Source organism: Ursus maritimus, unplaced genomic scaffold (assembly GCF_017311325.1).
Source record: "Ursus maritimus isolate PB19 unplaced genomic scaffold, ASM1731132v1 scaffold_14, whole genome shotgun sequence".
Lineage (NCBI taxonomy): Eukaryota > Metazoa > Chordata > Mammalia > Carnivora > Ursidae > Ursus > Ursus maritimus.
In genome coordinates this window covers 57,769,026-57,785,025 of record NW_024423786.1, presented here as the reverse complement: position 1 = coordinate 57,785,025, position 16,000 = coordinate 57,769,026, and the positions used below count along the sequence as shown (strand labels likewise).

Below are 16,000 nucleotides of genomic sequence, written 5' to 3'. Positions count from 1 at the left end.
GGTCGTGGCGGCCGGGGACACCGTCTCCATCCCGTGTCCAGCCCGGGGCTGCGAGGCTGCATCTTTGCCCCCAGGCTACGTCATCACGCTGAGGCCCGGCCGGAACACCCTGCGACGGGTATGGAACAAAACGGCTTCTGGGGACAAATAGAACATGAACACTTAAAAATAAGGAACCTGTTTTACACATATTTAGTACAAAAATCAAACCCACAGTTGACACCGTCCTTGAAAAGGTGAGCTCTACATGTGCTGCCATCGTCTCAAGGTGCCAGCCCCTCGATGACCCACCCCAGAGGCCTGGTGCCCCTCACGCATCTTCCCTGCCCCAGGGACCCCCACTCACAGTGCCTTTTGAGTCTTGAGCCACTGCACTGGCCCAGACGCCAGCTTTTCCTCAAGTTCACTTTCTCTGTTTTCCCAACTACAAAAGGCTTCCCCTATGCTAAGGTTTTGAACACATCTTTTTTTTTTTAATTTTATTTATTTATTCAAGAGAGAGCACAAGCAGGGGGAGCAGCAGAGGGAGAGGGAGAAGCAGATTCCCCGCTGAGCAGGGAGCCCGACATGGGGCTCCATCCCAGGACCCTGGGATCACGACCTGAGCCGAAAGCAGACACTTCACCCACGGAGCCACCCAGGCGCCCCCACATCTCCTTTTTTAAAAAGTATGTATTTCTAGCAGTTAGTCTATGTTACTTCCACACTGCTGACCTCTGTGAATGGCGGAGCGTTGTCACTCGAGACAGAGGACGAGCAGCAGGAGCCCCACGTGCACGACCAGAGGGGAAGAGTCAGGCCAGGTCCTCCAGGAAGGCCGGACGTGGACAGACTTGGAGCCCCAGGTATGTCCATTAAAGGTGGGCACTGCCGAGATGGGAGGATCTGAGGACAGGGTCCCCATCCGTTGGAGGGAGGGTGTATATCCCAAGCAGAAAGGGGATAAGGAGTCCGGCCCCAGGCCCACACCCCACGTGGGACCTTCCAGGCCCCACGGAGGCAGACCTGGGGCACAGCCCTGCAGGCCATCCAAGGAGGCTGCAGGCGAGGACTCCAGCCCCTCCGACTAGGCTCTGAGCTCCATCTGAATTCCTGCCCCAGTGTTTCCATTGGGGGCCTGTACTGGGGGAGGGGGGCTTTCAGCAGAGGCCTCCCTACCACGAGGGGAGGGCCACGGAGACAACTTTCTGCACCCTGACTCGAACTCGGAGTTTCCCCAACCCTCGCCCTCCCCGGGGCCTGGACAACAGTGGGAGCCTGTGGCAGGGATGCCGGACCCTTGCCCTGGGCGCTGTGCCAGGCTGTGCCTGCTCCCTCCAGCCTTCCCCCTTGCTGACAGGACCAGAGGCAGCCAAGAGGGCTTGGCTGTTACTTTCATTCACCTTGTTGACTTAACCAGTTCACAAACAACAATTCTTTCAGTTTCCACACCCAATTTCAATATCGGGGTGGGGGGGGGGTTGTCTGAGAACTAAATTCATACGGCCTGCCCCCAGACAGCATCAGGTCACGCCGGTTAAGGACTCAGTCGCACGAGGCCGCCACCAGCCCCAGGCCGTTACCCGTGCTTCCGACCCACCGACTAGACGGCACGTTCCCACGACCTGCTCCCTAGGACTCACACAACTCAGGGAACACTGAGGTTTACCAGCTTATTAAAGGGTGTGACCAATCGGCAGCCAGATGAAGACACACACGGGGTGAGGCCAGGGAGGGAGTGGGCCACTCTCCCCATGTCTCCAGACGACAACACCGCCACCAGCCGCTCTGACGCCTGAGCTCCGCTGAGCCCCAGCAGGGAAGCAAGCGTCCTCCGTCTGCTGTCGGAACCGTGCTCAGAACGGCCGTAAGGAACAGAGGCTGACACCACGTGTCGAGCAAACACTCTCTTTTACTAAAAGTCCAGGTATACATTACACTTTACAAAAACAGCATCTATCCGGAGCTCTCGGCTCCCCTCTAATCCAACAGAAGGGGGTTCTGAGGGAGCTGAGAGCACAAGGTCCCCTTTCCGTGCGCTGGGGCAGCCCTGTGCACCCCCAGACCGTGGGTCCAGTGCACAGGAGGTGGGATTGGCGGGATGCCGGCTGGCAGCAGCACGTGGGCACCTGGAGCCCATCCAGAGTCCCCATCACCACCCTGGGGGAGGGCCCCACCAGGACCACAACCGTGCTGATGCCCAGCCAGACCCACAGCCGGGGGCCCTGCCTCAGGAAGAGGAGACCGGGTACCCATAGTGGTTGCGGTCAGCCTCACCCAGGGTCAGCGTCAGTGACAGGCTGGGCTTCCGTCCCAGCTCTTCTTCCTCCAGGCAGCGCTGTGGGGGCCGGGACTTGAAGAAGTCAGAGATGTAGCGAACCTAGGAGAGAAAGCAAGAGCTGCTGGGGCAGAGGAAAGGGACCTGGGAAGCGAGTGGGGGGTGAGGGATGGGCTCCAAGGGAAGCCTGGAGTGGGGAGGACAAGAGGGCCCAGGGCGGGGCTGTCAAGCCCGGGAGCTCACAGTGAGGCCGGCCACCAGCGCCCCCTGCAGGAGGCCAACGAGGACATCACTCCAGTGGTGCTTGTGGTCAGACACGCGGGTGTAGCCAACGTAGAGCGCAAAGGCCAGCAGGAAGACCTGCACTGTGGGCCGCAGCAGCCGCGCCCACTTCCAGCAGAGCCGCGCCTGCACATAGAGCTGGGGGACAGAGGGCGGCCATCAGCCTAGGAGCCTGAGGGCCTCACCCCACGCCCAGGGCACAGATGGGAGCTCCGGGGCCGCAAACATGGAGCCAGAAGGCCCGGGGCCTCCGGAGTTCATGAACGTACCAGTCGGCCCCACCCATCACCACCTCCACCCACCCCTTCTACAGAAGGAGAAACCGAGGCCCAGGGCAGGCAGGGACTTGGCCGGTCCCACAAGCCAACCCTGGGAAGAAGACTCACTGCCAAGAACACCATGCAGTACATCCCGAAGGAGGAGTGTCCGGAATAGAAGGACAGCCTGAGAAAGGAGAGGACGGGCGTCAGGAGGGCTGCAAGGGGAGCAGAGCCCGGGGCCCAGGCTCAGACATGGGGCAACGCACTCCCATCTCTGCGTTTGAAACCCCCGGAGCCCACTGTGTTTCCCATCATCTGGGACCCAGCACAGGGAGGGTTTTACAGGGAAACGTGGCCCCTTTTCACTTCTCTGACCATGCAACAGAGAGTCTCCAGCTGGGTTCACGTTCTTTAAGAAGGACATCCCAGGCCAGAGACTCGGAACCAGGGCAGACAACAGTGACAGGCGAACAGTTAACGCCACACTTTCAGGATTATTTCCCGTCTGTGGTACTTGACACAAGAATTAAATTCAAGTTTTAGCAAAAAGGGCATCGGTGGACAAGAGAAAGTGGCAGATAAAGAAACTCCAAAGCTCCAGCCGTCCATAAGAGAAATGAAAAACACCTGTACAAACAGTCGCACTGACAGTGACCACACGTACCAAGGGCGGAGCAGATCTCTTTGCACAGAATTGTGATGGTGTGTTTGGACCCCATCTGGTAGATCTGGGGGGGCTGTACCCCACTCTCCTGGTGCTGAGGCAGCTAGCTGGGGCATTGCTCTGAAACATTTCCAGCAAATGTTGGTCACTGCTGTCTGGGGTTGTGCACAGTGGCTGAAGCATGAAGACCCACCAGGAAGCTCAGGAAAGGAGCCCTTCACTCTCACCTCTGGCTGACCCTCAGCTGCCACACAGGGAGCCTGGCTGAGCGCTGAAGGCAGCCCCAGCACAGCACACAGAGCCCATCTGTACACTCTGAGAGATCCGCTTCTCCCGGGGCCCGGGGTTTAAGGAAATCTCTGTCGAATCACTAGCTGATCACCCAGCTACCAGAAAGAACTGCCTGACCACACATGACAAAGAATACAGAGTTTGCAAAATTAGTTCAGAAAGATCACTTAACCAACTAACCAACGGCAGCAAACGCCAAAAACAATGCCCAGGGAGGGGAGTTCAATCTGATTTCCAGAGATGCTACGTACACTATGAAAAATACCCAATTTCAACCAAATAAGTACAAAGCATGCAGGGGAAAATGTGTGTGCAACACACAGGCGGAAAACACCTGTTAATGGAAGCCATCCCTGAGGAAGCCCAGGCGCTAGACTTACTGGAGAAAGACTTTTCAACCGCCATTTAAAACCTGTTCAAAGAGCGACACGACGTCTCACTACATAGAGAATACTAACAAGGAGACAAAGGTTATCTAGAGGAACCAACTGGACATTCCAGAGCTGAAAACAGTAGTATCCAAATGAAAAGATCACTAGCAGATCTGAACGCGCAGAAGAGTGACCATGGAAACAAGTTGACGGAGACGACTGTCGGGTGAGTGGAGAGTAAAAAGAAGGGAGAAACTGACGTGGGCACCAAGGACACCACCCACTCCGTGGGAGCCCAAAGAGAGGAGAGGCACACAGGGGCAGAAAGAGTCTGAAGAAATAATGGCTGAACACTCCCTAACTGAATCAAAAATATTAATCGACACTCCCAAGAAGCTTGATGAACTCCAAAAGGAGAAAGCCACAGAGACACAGCGTAATCAACCTGCCAAAGGACAGTCACTGAGAACCGTGCAAACAGCAGGAGAAGAGTCCTCCTGAACAAGGGCCCTCAGGACAATTCGCAGCCGGTATCTCATCAGAAGCCATGGAAGCCAGAGGAGGTGGGATGGCACAATCAAGAAACCAAGAATTCTACATCTGGCAAAGTTATCCAAATGTTATCTCCATCAAAATGAAGGAGAAATTAAGACTCCCAGATAAACAAAAACTGAGAATTCATAGCTCCAATACCTGCCCTGTAAGAAATACCGAAAGGGAATCTTTCCAGGAGAAACAAAGGGTACTAGACAGTAAGTCAAACTCACACAAAGACCTGAGAAACACCAGCAACGGTAATCACACAGCACGAACGTCAGTATTAAGATACTCGGGGCTTGTAATTCCCGGTTTGTCTAATAATGTTTTAACTGCGTATCTAAGTACGGATGTTAGCTAGATTTACTGCAGTGACCGCATCACGATAAATACAAATGTTGTCTCGTGCACCTAAAATTAACGTGGTGGTATAGGCCAACTAGACCTCAATTGTTTAAAAACAGCATAAAACAGTAATTGTAAACCTAAGCTGACGAACACGTATGCATAAAAATATAATCTGTGAAAATAATCTCAGAAGTGGGCAGAGCCACATGGCCACAAACTCTTTGCATCGTCAATAAATATTTAACGTAAAAGAAGATAGTAATGAAGAAACTTAAAAGTCAGCATAAAAACAAAGAATATGTAGAAAGCAAATAACAAAACAGCAGAAGCCCTTCCTCATTAGTAGTTACAATGAATGTAAATGGATTAACCTCTCCAATTAAAGGCAGAGATTACAAAATAGGTTTACAAAATAACCTAACTTTACTCTGTGTACTAGAGACCACTTTAGGTCTCAAACACATACATAGGTTGAAAAGTACAAAAATGGGGAAAATATCCCATGCAAACAGCAACCACAAGACAGGCCAGAGCGGCTACACTGCTGGGAGACAAAACAGACACTGAAAACAAAACCACGAGGAGAGACAAAGGACGTTACCCAGTGAGAAAGGGCACATCCGCCAGGAGGAGAAACAATCACACAGATACACCCGCGGAACAAGAGCCCAAACAGGTGCGGCGAAAAGACAGACGCTACCACGTGGGTAAGCTCCGAGACATGAAGGAAGCCAGACATGAGAGGCCACGTGGGGAGTGACTCCACGTGCGTCAGCAGAGGCCCGGCCACAGCAGCAGGGGGCTCGTGGGCACGGGGGCTGGGGACGGACCGACGGACACGGAGCTTCTTTTTGGGGTGATGAAAATATTCTGGAATAAGATAGTGGGGATGGATGCACAACATTGTGAATTACTAAAAAATCAATGAACTGTACACACTAAAATAGTTAAACTAGTGAATTTTAGCTATGTGAAAGTTTTAAAGATTTTATTTATTTATTTATTTATTTATTTATTTATTTGAGAGAGAGCGAGTGACCGCACAAGCAGGGGGAGCAGCAGGCAGAGGGAGAGGGAGAAGCAGGCTCCCCGCCCAGCAAGGAGCCTGATGCGGAACTCGATCCCAGGACCCTGGATCACGACCTGAGCCGAAGGCAGATGACCCACCCACGGAAACACCCAAGCGCCCCTATGTGAATTTTATTGCAATCTTTTAAAAAGGAAAGTAAGTGGGCGCCTGGGTGGGTCCTGGCTGACGGAAAGCGTCCACCTTCGGCTCAGGTCATGATCTCAGATCCTGGGATGGAGCCCCATGTGGAGCTCCCTGCTCGGCAGGGAGTCTGCTTCTCCCTCTGCCCCCTCCCAACCACTCATGCTCTCTCTCTCTCTCAAATGAATAAAGTCTTACAAAAACCTGATATATCGCAACACTTACTAAAAAAAATAAAATAAAATAATAAAAAAGGAAAATTAGAATGGCATTTAACGGAAAGGTTGGTCAGAGACTGTGAGAGCGCAGAACAGAGAAGCCAGCACAGTGGGGCCCCACATCCAGGCACCCCCCCCCCACAGGACCCAGGCCCACGGGCCCCACCCGGCCTCACCCTCCCACCTCCTTAACCACCTCACTCTTCCACATTCAGCTCCTGAGGGTCCTCCTCCAGCTGCCCCTCCTCCCCCAGGGGTGGGACATCTGTGGCGGGAGCCCCCCGCATGGCCCAGAGTGAAGGCTGCTGTCCCAGCACCCACCTGGACTCGGTGACGTTGGCGGGGTTTCCCCTGCACACCCTCTCCACCTGCACATACATGGAGCAGTTGACGCGGCTCCAGTCAGGGTCACACACCGCCAGGAAGTTGGGCCGCAGGCGGCCGATCATGTACTTGGCCAGGTCTGTCAGCGACTGACTCACTGCAGCCCCGAACAGGAAGGTGCCCAGCACCTTGTAGACCGCGGCCACGTAGTTGTTGAAGTCAGAGCGCGAGTAGAGGCGGTCTGTGTATACCAGGTAGGCCTCTCCGGCTGAGACCTGCACAGGGAGCAGCTGAGGGCCCTGCCGCGGGGCTGGGACGCCGGCTGTGAGCATCTCCAGCAGCCCTGGCTCCCTGGGCCTCGGCCCTCCCCACAGAAAGGGGGTCAAGCTTCCCAGACTCCCTGAGTCAGCTGGGGTTCTGGGAACTCCGAAGGGGGTCTTCTTCCCCAACGACCACCCCACCCCCCCGCCTCCCACCCTCTAAGCCTCTCCTGCCTTACAAGGATGATGGTGGCCGTGATGGTGACCCCGGCCATGAGCCCATGTGTGATGGTGTCTGGACGGTAGGGGTACCGGATGGAGTCATCTCCACAGTAGAACCCGCGCTTATACGGGGCGTTCACAAGCGTCAGGATGGCAAAAGGCAGAGAGGCTGGGGACAGGGGAGAGAAGCCATGGCCACGTGGTTCTCCCCCAGCTGCATGCTCCCACCAGCCAAGCCCCAGGGCCCCTGCCTTGGCCCCCTGGTTTCTCACCTCCACACCAACCTAACAAATGGGAGGCTGCTGCCCCATGAAAACCCCCCCTCTCGATTCCCCATCATCTGCAGACAGACACCAAAATCCTCCCCAGGCCCATCGTACAGCTCCCACCCCACATCTCCCACCCCCTCCCCTTCCTCACTTCCCTCCAGCCTCCTGTCTCCTCCCTGAGCAAACTACACAGGCACCCAACCCAGGATCCCGGCACCTGTCCTCACCACCCAAAACATCTTTGGCTGACTTCCCTCCAACCTGAGCTCCACCCAGCCCTCCTGACCGCCCGCCCTGGCACCCCTTTCCTAGCTGAAATGTCTGCTCGCCGCATCTCTTGGCACTGTATGTATTTAAGCATGGCGTGATACCTGAGTTCACCAAGCCCCTGAGGGGGGTCCACATGCTCAAGGCTCAGGGCTTGGCCTGTGCAGGTGTTTAACAAGCATCCTTTAAAAGAGAGAACTCCCTGCCCTTCACTCTAAGGCCAGCCGGAGAGACCGGGCACACACCACAGAAAGGGACAGAGCTGAGAGGCCTGCAGACCGCTGGGCAGACCCCTGGGCAGACCAAGGGCCTCCACAGCTCGGTCCAGAGACACAGTCAGGAGCCACAAGTTCCCGCAGAATATGAAAGGTATCACTGTGGCTCTGGGGTCCCAGGGCCCTACTGAGCTGCGGGTGACAAACGCAGGCAGGGCGCCCTTTGCCCCCAGCAGGGCAGGTGACAAGTATGAAAGGGTGTGACTCTTCTGTGGTCTGAATACCACAGGAGGCAGGAGCAAGGCCAACTCCTCCTCCCAAGAGACCAAACTTAGTGCTGAGTCTGGGGAAACCCAGAGGTCTGCCCTCGGGCCTGTGAGTGGCAGGGACAGCAACTGGACTCGGGGAGGCTACGGGCTTGTCAGGCAGGCCCCACAGAGAAGGTGGCTTGAGAGAGCTGAGGAAGTGAGGGCAGATCTGGGGAAGAGCGCCAGGCAGAGGGAACAGCCAGTGCAAAGGTCCAGAGGTGGGCCCATGCCTGGAGAGCCGCAGTGCTGGGGGCTGGGGGTGGAGGGCATTCTCAGAACGGGAACCTTGCTGAGTGAGGCGGGAGACACCAGACAGTTGGGAGCAAAGGAACGGAGCATGTTTCTGTAGGGTCCCTCTGGCTGTGGTGAGTGATGGTGAGGGTGGAGGCAGAGAAGCCGGGGAGCAGAAACCCCCAAAGTTGGGGGTGGAGGGAGGCCAGGGCCAGAATATGCTGAGACATCAAGTCAAGCCTCATCCCTGCAACCAGAGCAGGGCAGAGCCTGGCACAAGGTGCCTGGGCATGGAGGTCAGCCTCCCAGTTCCTGTCCCCCAGCCCCAGCCCCTTCCACTGGAGACTCAGTCACCCTCGACTGGAACCTGAGCTGTGGGTTTGGGAAGTAGAGCTCCGAGCACTGGATTTGGGGCCTATCTCTGCCTGGGTCACTGGCTCACACCCTCATGGCAGACACTCCCAGAACCTCCCTGCCTTTACATCACCCCCCCACACACACACACACCGTATTTTCATCAGGGCCCCCTTGTCACCCTATGAAACTCAACTTTTTATGAGCTGAAGCTTCAAGAATGGGAGCGGGGTCTGCCTGAACCTCTAGCACCTGGCACAAAGAAGCAACCCACATACAACCTAATCTCAGCACCACCTGACCACCTGCAGCTGCTGTGTGACCTCCAGCAGGTGCCTGAACCTCTCTGGGCTGAAAAAGAACCTCCCTTACAGACTGGTAGAAACGGTTTCATTAATTTGCATGTCACTTCTTGTCCGGCATACAGTAAGTGCCACACAGATGTTGATATAAATAACAGGTACTCAATAAATGATGGCTAGGGCTGGCAGACGCCCCCTGCGGACCTCTTCCTGCGGCCAACCGGCCCACTCCAAAGGGGTTAGGGTTAGGGTCTGGTGCTCAGGAGTAGGTCCTGGCCTTTGCAATCCGCCAGGGATTACCCCTCCATCCCCGGCGGAGGAGCAGGAACCCCATGTGGGGGCGGGGAGGGGGATGTGAAGTGGGCCCGACGGGCCCCACCCCGCGCCCCAGGGTAGAATTCTGGGGCCATTGTCCGCACAGCCCCAGAGCAAACACTCGGCCTTTGTTCCCAGGACCCTGGGGGAGGGGCGGGGAGGGGGGCCTCCGGCCGCCCCCTCCCCCAGCCTGGCCTGCAAACCCGCCCGACAGGTTTGGCCCGCGCCGCCCGAGGCGCCGGGCTCACCGGTAGCCCGGGGCCCAGCCTTTCTCTCCATCTCTCCCCCGCCCGAGGAGGGGGTCCGACTCCCACCGACCAGCAAGCTGTGTGCCCGCTGGGGACGTCGATCCCGGGACAGGGGGTGGAGGTCCTCCCGGGTGACCCGCGGCCGCGCCCCAAACCCGGACCGCCGCCCTTGTGAATCACCGCCGCGGCCGGGCGCGGCGGGGAGGGAGGCCAGTGTAGCCCCTCGTCGGCGACTTCCTGCTGCCGCGGGCTGGGGGCTGCTCGCCCTCCGGGACTCGGGACGGCCGGGAGAAACCGAGGCCCGGCAGGGCGCACGCAGACACAGGGGCGCGGAGGCCGTCCGCGGGGGCCCCCCGCCCCCAGGGGCCTCCCCGACCCGCCCCCACAAACCAACCTGCGGGGACCCCGGGCGCGTGCCGCCGGGGGCGGGGTCCTCCCCCAACACACGGGTCCCCGCGGCTCTTACCGACCAGCACGCACAGCACGTCGAGCAGCACGAAGACCCACCTCCGCTCCATGCCGCCCCCGCCCCCGCCCCCGCCCCGGGCCGCGCCCGCGACCCCCGACGCCAGTCCCAGCGCGTCCCGTCGCGCCCCGGCCAGGCCGCGGGGTCACATGGCCGCGGAGCCAGGCCCTGCCGGGGCGGGGCGGGGCGTGGAGGGGAAGGCAGGGGAGCGGCGGGGCGGGGGCGGAGCAGCCCGAGGGGAGGGGGCGGACTCTGCCCCCGCCCCGCCCCGCTCGGCCGGCCGCGGCGAGCCGGGAGGAGCGCGGCGGAGAGGGCCTGCGTGGGAGGGCGGGAGACCCCAGCCGGGCCCGGAGGCGGGTGGGGTCGTCTGCGCCCCGCACCCCCCATCCGCAGGCGGGAGGCTGAGGCTGAGGCACCGCGGTCCAGAGCCCCCCAGGGCGTCACCCGCAGATTGGGCCGGCTGGGTCGGGGAAGGGGCGGGTGGCGAGAAGGAAGGAAGGAACGGACGAACACACGGAGGAGAGCGCGAGAGGGCAGACCCGGCAGGACGTGTCCCCGGGTTTCCTCGTACCCAGATGTGCCTCCGAGTCAGGAAGTGCCCCAAAACTGTTGGAGTGTCCTGGCTTCATTGCAGGGGCTTTTCTTCACGCCTAAGGCTTAAAATGCTGGCGTTCCCGGGAAGGTCAGGTTTCTCACCTCCGGTTGGCACCGGGCCCCGCCCCCATGTGGCGCACTCACTACCCCAACCGTACAAGAGCGAAGGGGGGGCAGGAGCCCCCCGCCCCCACTAGGGAGCCCTGAGCTGGGAGGCGCCCAACAGTCAGGAGCATCCAGGGCAGGGAGACCGAGGCCCAAGGGGCCATTACTAGATCCTTTGGGTTGAGACGATCTGAGAAGCCTTGGAGAGAGTCCCGCCTTGACCTGGCAGGACACATGACTTGTGAGGTTCTGTCCCTCCTTCAAGGTCACACAGTGGGAAGAAGCAGAGCTGGGACTCCAACCCAGGGGGCCTGGGCACAGGGTCTGCTCCCTTGACCTCGAACACACATTCACCACCCCCGTTCTTCCAACAATCCTAAAACAGACGATGTTTCTCAGCCCTTTTTAGAGAGGAAGGGAGTCGGATCCAAAGACAGGCAGCCCCTGACGCAAGGTCAGGCAGCTGGGGCTTCCACGCAGAGCCCCAATGACCCTGCTTCCTGGGAAGATGACCGGACACCGTCACTTGCGGGGTGCAGGGGGTTCCAGGAAGGAGCCAAGGTGTTGGAAGTCGGGGGACAGTGCACAGCGGATCTCGGGCTCTTTGGCCATCAAATTGGGGGGCGGCGGGATGTCTGAGGGCCAGCTCCTCTGTTCCCCAGACAACTTTCCCCGCTCTGAGCAGCCGCCAAAGGCACTCCCCCACACGCACACCCAAAATAACTCAGACCCCCCCCCCCAGGACATGACAAAGTCCAGCATGGAAACTTCTGGACCGGATTTTCCGTCTGTGGTGTGGCGGAGGGATGGTGTGGGAGGCATATTCCCAGCACCCTCCCCCCTTTCCAACCGCACAGGCAAGGAGTTGGGGGCGGGGGCGCACGTCCTAAAAAAATGCAGCTTCCTCCGCCGTCCCTAGACTTCTTCCTGGGGGGGGGGTGGTTCCGGTGTCTGGTCTGGGGCAGGGCTGTCTCAGGGGTCCGCTTTCAGGCTCAGCGGGATCCAGCGCTTCTCCGACTCCAGGTGGGCTCAGCCTCTGCTCTCCGGCTTTCTCACGGAGCGGGGTGGACCCCAGAGAGAGGCAGGTCCCAGGCTCCACTTACTTCACTCCTTCACGGTAATGGATCGTGGTTTTTGTGAGAATTACCAGATCAGTCACATGTGAGCAGCGCGCACGACGCCTGGCGAAACGTCCCGTAATGTCACCTGGCCTCTTATTTCTGAGCTTTTCGCACTTTGACCTTGGGATGACTACCTATTCTCAGGGTAAAGTGAAGCGCTAAAGGCAGGGTTTTTTATTGAGCACCTATTGTGTGCTGGGTGGGGAGATCCCTGGCAGGAGCCTGCCAGAGGGGGCGTGGCAGCGGGGAATGGCCTGAGTCGGGGCTGCAGGTGGGACCCAGGAGGTCTCTAGGGGAGACCTCTCTAGGGGCACAGAGGCCATGAGTAGGAAGGAGCATGCTCTGTTCTGGATGAGCCTGGAGAACAGCGTGGCTGGAGGGCCCCCAGGAGCTGGAGTAACTACCCTCCCCGCTGACCTCAGTCTCACCCTGTCCTTAAAACACCTGGGCACGGTCAGGATTAAAATCTGATGAGGGCAGCGAGGATTAGGGTTAAGGTTAGGATCAGGGTCAGGGCTCCTGCATCTGCTAGCTGGGGTCCTCCACATTTCAAGGAGTCTTCACACCTGGAATCTGCTTTAACCCTTTACAAATAGAGCCCGAGGCCAGTGAGGCCTGCGCTAGGGTCAGAGCCCAGGCTGGGGGCCAGACCTGGACAGCTCCTCCCCCACCAGCAGGTGACAGACTGAGCCTCCATCTGGGTCCCAGGGACTTGCCTGTGTCCCCTAGAGACGGAACCAACTCCTTGTGCGTGGTGACCCACCAGGGAGTGAGTTCAGGGCTCAGAAGGTGGCCCATTCTCATCAACCTGATGGGCTCCAGCTGCCTTGAAGGGCCGTGAAGATTAGGGAGAGGTGCCTGGGAGGTAGGTGGGCAGAAAGGGGCCCGGCACACAGTGGTGCCACCTGAGTGCACCACTCCCGGCCTTTCTACTTCTCTGGGGGCTACGTTCCAGCCCCGTGTTGGGTGTAGAGATCACTTGAAAGTATACTCTTGGGGCTCTTGAGAGGCCACAGTGGGAGTTCTTCCTGACTTGGGGCTTTGCCACCTGCTAAGGTCCTGGAGTCGAGCCTGTACCCCTGGGGGGCTGTGACAGGCAAGTCTGCGTGGATGCCGCCTCAGTCTGTCCATCTATGTAACGGCCACTGGAGGGTACCTAAGCCCTAAGATTGTACTGACCTGCTTGACCGGGAGCCTAACTCCTTAGGAAGCACCTGGAGGGTTAACTGAACGGGAAACAGTGGGGCAGGTACTTGGGGTCACCTTCAAGTTAGAAGCTAGCATCGGCAAATTCCAAATCCCGGGTTGAGTTGCCACCTTGTGCAGACCCCCTGACTGCACAGTCCTCTCCCCCGCCTCCCCCACCAAAGCCCACCTCCTCTAAGCTCTGGCACCATTTCTCTGTGTCTGCTTATCATCCCCTCCTCCCAGACCTGAGCTCCAGGGGCAGGGGCCAGCTCCCGGCAGGCACCCAATCAGTGCCGACTGAACGACACATGGCCTAGTGACTAAGGAATGACTTAGCACCCGCAGCCTGCACCAGGGACCCTCAGCCTGGGGTCAGCGCTCACTGAGTCATGGCCAGAGAGCAGGAGCTGCTTACTCCTTTATGGGCGCTGTCTTCACAGCCAGCCAACACTGCCCCGTGATGTCCACTCCCAGCCAGTCTCCCTAAAGCACACCTCTGCTCCTGCTACCTCCCAAACACACCTGCCATTTCTTACCTGGCCCTACGCGGCCCCTCCAGAGCCAGCTGCTGCTCCCACTGTCTCATGCTCCCTGCTCCTGCCCCCCTCCACCATGGCCACCGGCCCCTCTCTGGGAGGCCGGTTCTGCCTCTGTAGGTGAGCAGCTGACCCAGGCCTGGCCGGTCACTCGTGCAGTCCCAGGCACACGTCTGCTGGAGCTCCTGGGGAAAAGACACACGCTTCCTGCAGGGACTGCAGAGGCTGCCATCTCAGAACTGAGGAAGACGGACGCCAACTGTCACAGCAGCCATGGTTACGGGACAGCCTGGTTGGGGCCTTCGTGTGTCCGCGACAACACGAGGAAAATGGCTCGTTGAAAACAACCAGCACAACCTGGGGCGTCTGGGAGGCTCCGTCGATGAAGCGTCTGCCTTCAGCTCAGGTCATGATCCCAGGGTTCTGGGACAGAGCCCCACATCGGGCTCCCTGCTCAGCGGGGAGTCTGCTTCTCCCTCTGCCTCTGCCTGCTCCCCCCGCTTATGCGTGCTCTCTCTGTCAAATAATCTTTAAAAAAAAAAAAATGAAAGAAAAAAGATACTCTTAAAAAAAAAAAAACCACCACCACCACCACTGGAGAAATGGGGACCCACAATCCAGAGGAAAACGGTTAAGAGAAGTATATCCAGTAATGACCCACAGGCGAAAACAGCAAAGATTCAAGTAAAGTTTCTACAGGAAAAGGTAGAAAATGAAGAATTTCAGTAGAGAAACGGAAAAAACCAGGTACAAATACTAGAACCAAAATATGCAAGTGCGAGTTAAAGAAGGTGGGGGACTGGTCCGTGTCTGGGAGGTTGGCCCCTGCGCGCCGGGGTCGGGCTGTACCCAGAGTCCTGCGTGCGGCCAACGCTAGGGGGCAGCAGAGAGTCCGGAGAAACACCTGCCCTGACGCCCCAAACTCGGGAAAGGCACCACCTCTCAGCTCAAACAGCTCCGCAAACGCGCCTAAGTGCATCCCCGTCAACCTGCTGGCTCCAAACCCACGACAGACGTCACCACCGGAGGAGACAGACTGCCCGACCTGGGGGAACACAGGAATTGCTCATCAGGAACAGCAGACACCAGGACTCAATGGAACATATTTAAAATGTTGAAAGAAAGTCAACCAGGAATCCTGCATCCGGCAGAAATAAAACAGACAAGTGCTTCAAAAGTGGAGGGACCAGGGCCTTCTCAGGCCAGCAGCGCAGGCCTCACAGGGACAGACAACCACCTCAGCCGCACACCCGGGCCCCAGGGAGAAGGGAGCACAGGGCACACCAGCCATCTTCAAGAGCCCCGGACGACGCTCGTCGCAGAACGGCCCAAATCCGGAACGCGAAAGCCCCAAGAGCTGACGAGGGTGCAGAGCGGCCGGGGGAATGCAAGACGATGCCTCACAGCACTAAACGTACCCTCACCCTTCGATCCAGCGCTCTGCGCATTTGCCCGAGTTGAAAACTTGTTTGAAAACCCGCACACACGTTCACAGCGGCTTTATCCACAAGTGCCCAAACCTGGACGCGGCCACGGTGTCCGTCGCAGAGACTGGGTAACAAACCGCTGTCCGTCCGGTGCTGGAATACCGTTCAGCGCTGAGACAGCAGCCGTCAAGCCACAAAACGACAAGGGGGATCCCGGAACGCACGACCACACTGCACGGACGCCGCAAGGCACCCCCGATCCGGCTGCTCCCAACCAGCCAGAAAGCCCTATTTCCGGGCCCCACACAATGACACACGGGCCTGTGACGTCTTTGCAAATTTCTCCAGAAAACCCAAATGTTTTAGGATCCATCTCTCCAGGGTGAGAGCACCACGTCGGGAGGCAGCATTTATGAGGAAATCAACAAACAGCGGAGTGACATTAAAAGGATACTTCTAACAGCGGTAAAGGAGAAGCAAAGATATGAGGGGACCCATTATTGAATAGGGAGACAAAAAAAAAATAGCCTGAAAGATGAAAATCTTAAAAGCAGAGTAAAAAACCACACGAAGACAAGATTTTCTGCTGTAAGCACAGCCAACCAGAAGACAGACCAACTTCTCTCAAGTACTGGGGAAAACACTCCAATTGAAATCCTTCTAAAGTCCCTCTGGCATCACCCACCCCTGCACACACCCTGCCCCCTCCCAGCCAGACTGCCCCCCCACACAGTGTCTCCTGCCCACTCCCAGCCAGGCTGCTCACCACCCACCCCAGTGTCTCCTTCCCCCTCCCAGCAAGGCTTTGAC

At 58.0% G+C, this 16,000-nt stretch overlaps 1 protein-coding gene across 1 annotated transcript; it reads right to left on the bottom strand.

Annotated features, from left to right (window-relative positions):
- Nucleotides 1-1,873: 1,873 nt before the first annotated feature.
- PLPP2 (phospholipid phosphatase 2) lies at nt 1,874-10,285 on the bottom strand. Its single transcript, XM_040629826.1, has 6 exons — nt 10,220-10,285; nt 7,262-7,413; nt 6,760-7,037; nt 2,926-2,983; nt 2,501-2,677; nt 1,874-2,359 (listed from the first exon to the last, which is right to left on the bottom strand). The coding sequence occupies exons 1-6, from the start codon at nt 10,269-10,271 to the stop codon at nt 2,210-2,212; spliced, it is 867 nt and encodes a 288-aa protein (XP_040485760.1). The 5' UTR covers nt 10,272-10,285; the 3' UTR covers nt 1,874-2,209.
- Nucleotides 10,286-16,000: the final 5,715 nt, after the last annotated feature.

Excerpts from the sequence above, each read along its gene's own strand:
- PLPP2 (XM_040629826.1), bottom strand. The coding sequence starts at position 10,271 with ATGGAGCGGAGGTGGGTCTTCGTGCTGCTCGACGTGCTGTGCGTGCTG. Across the intron at positions 2,984-6,759 it reads GCCAACGTCACCGAGTCCAG|GCTGTCCTTCTATTCCGGAC; the intron begins GTGGGTGCTGGG and ends CTCCTTTCTCAG. Across the intron at positions 2,360-2,500 it reads CGCTGGTGGCCGGCCTCACT|GTTCGCTACATCTCTGACTT; the intron begins GTGAGCTCCCGG and ends TTTCTCTCCTAG.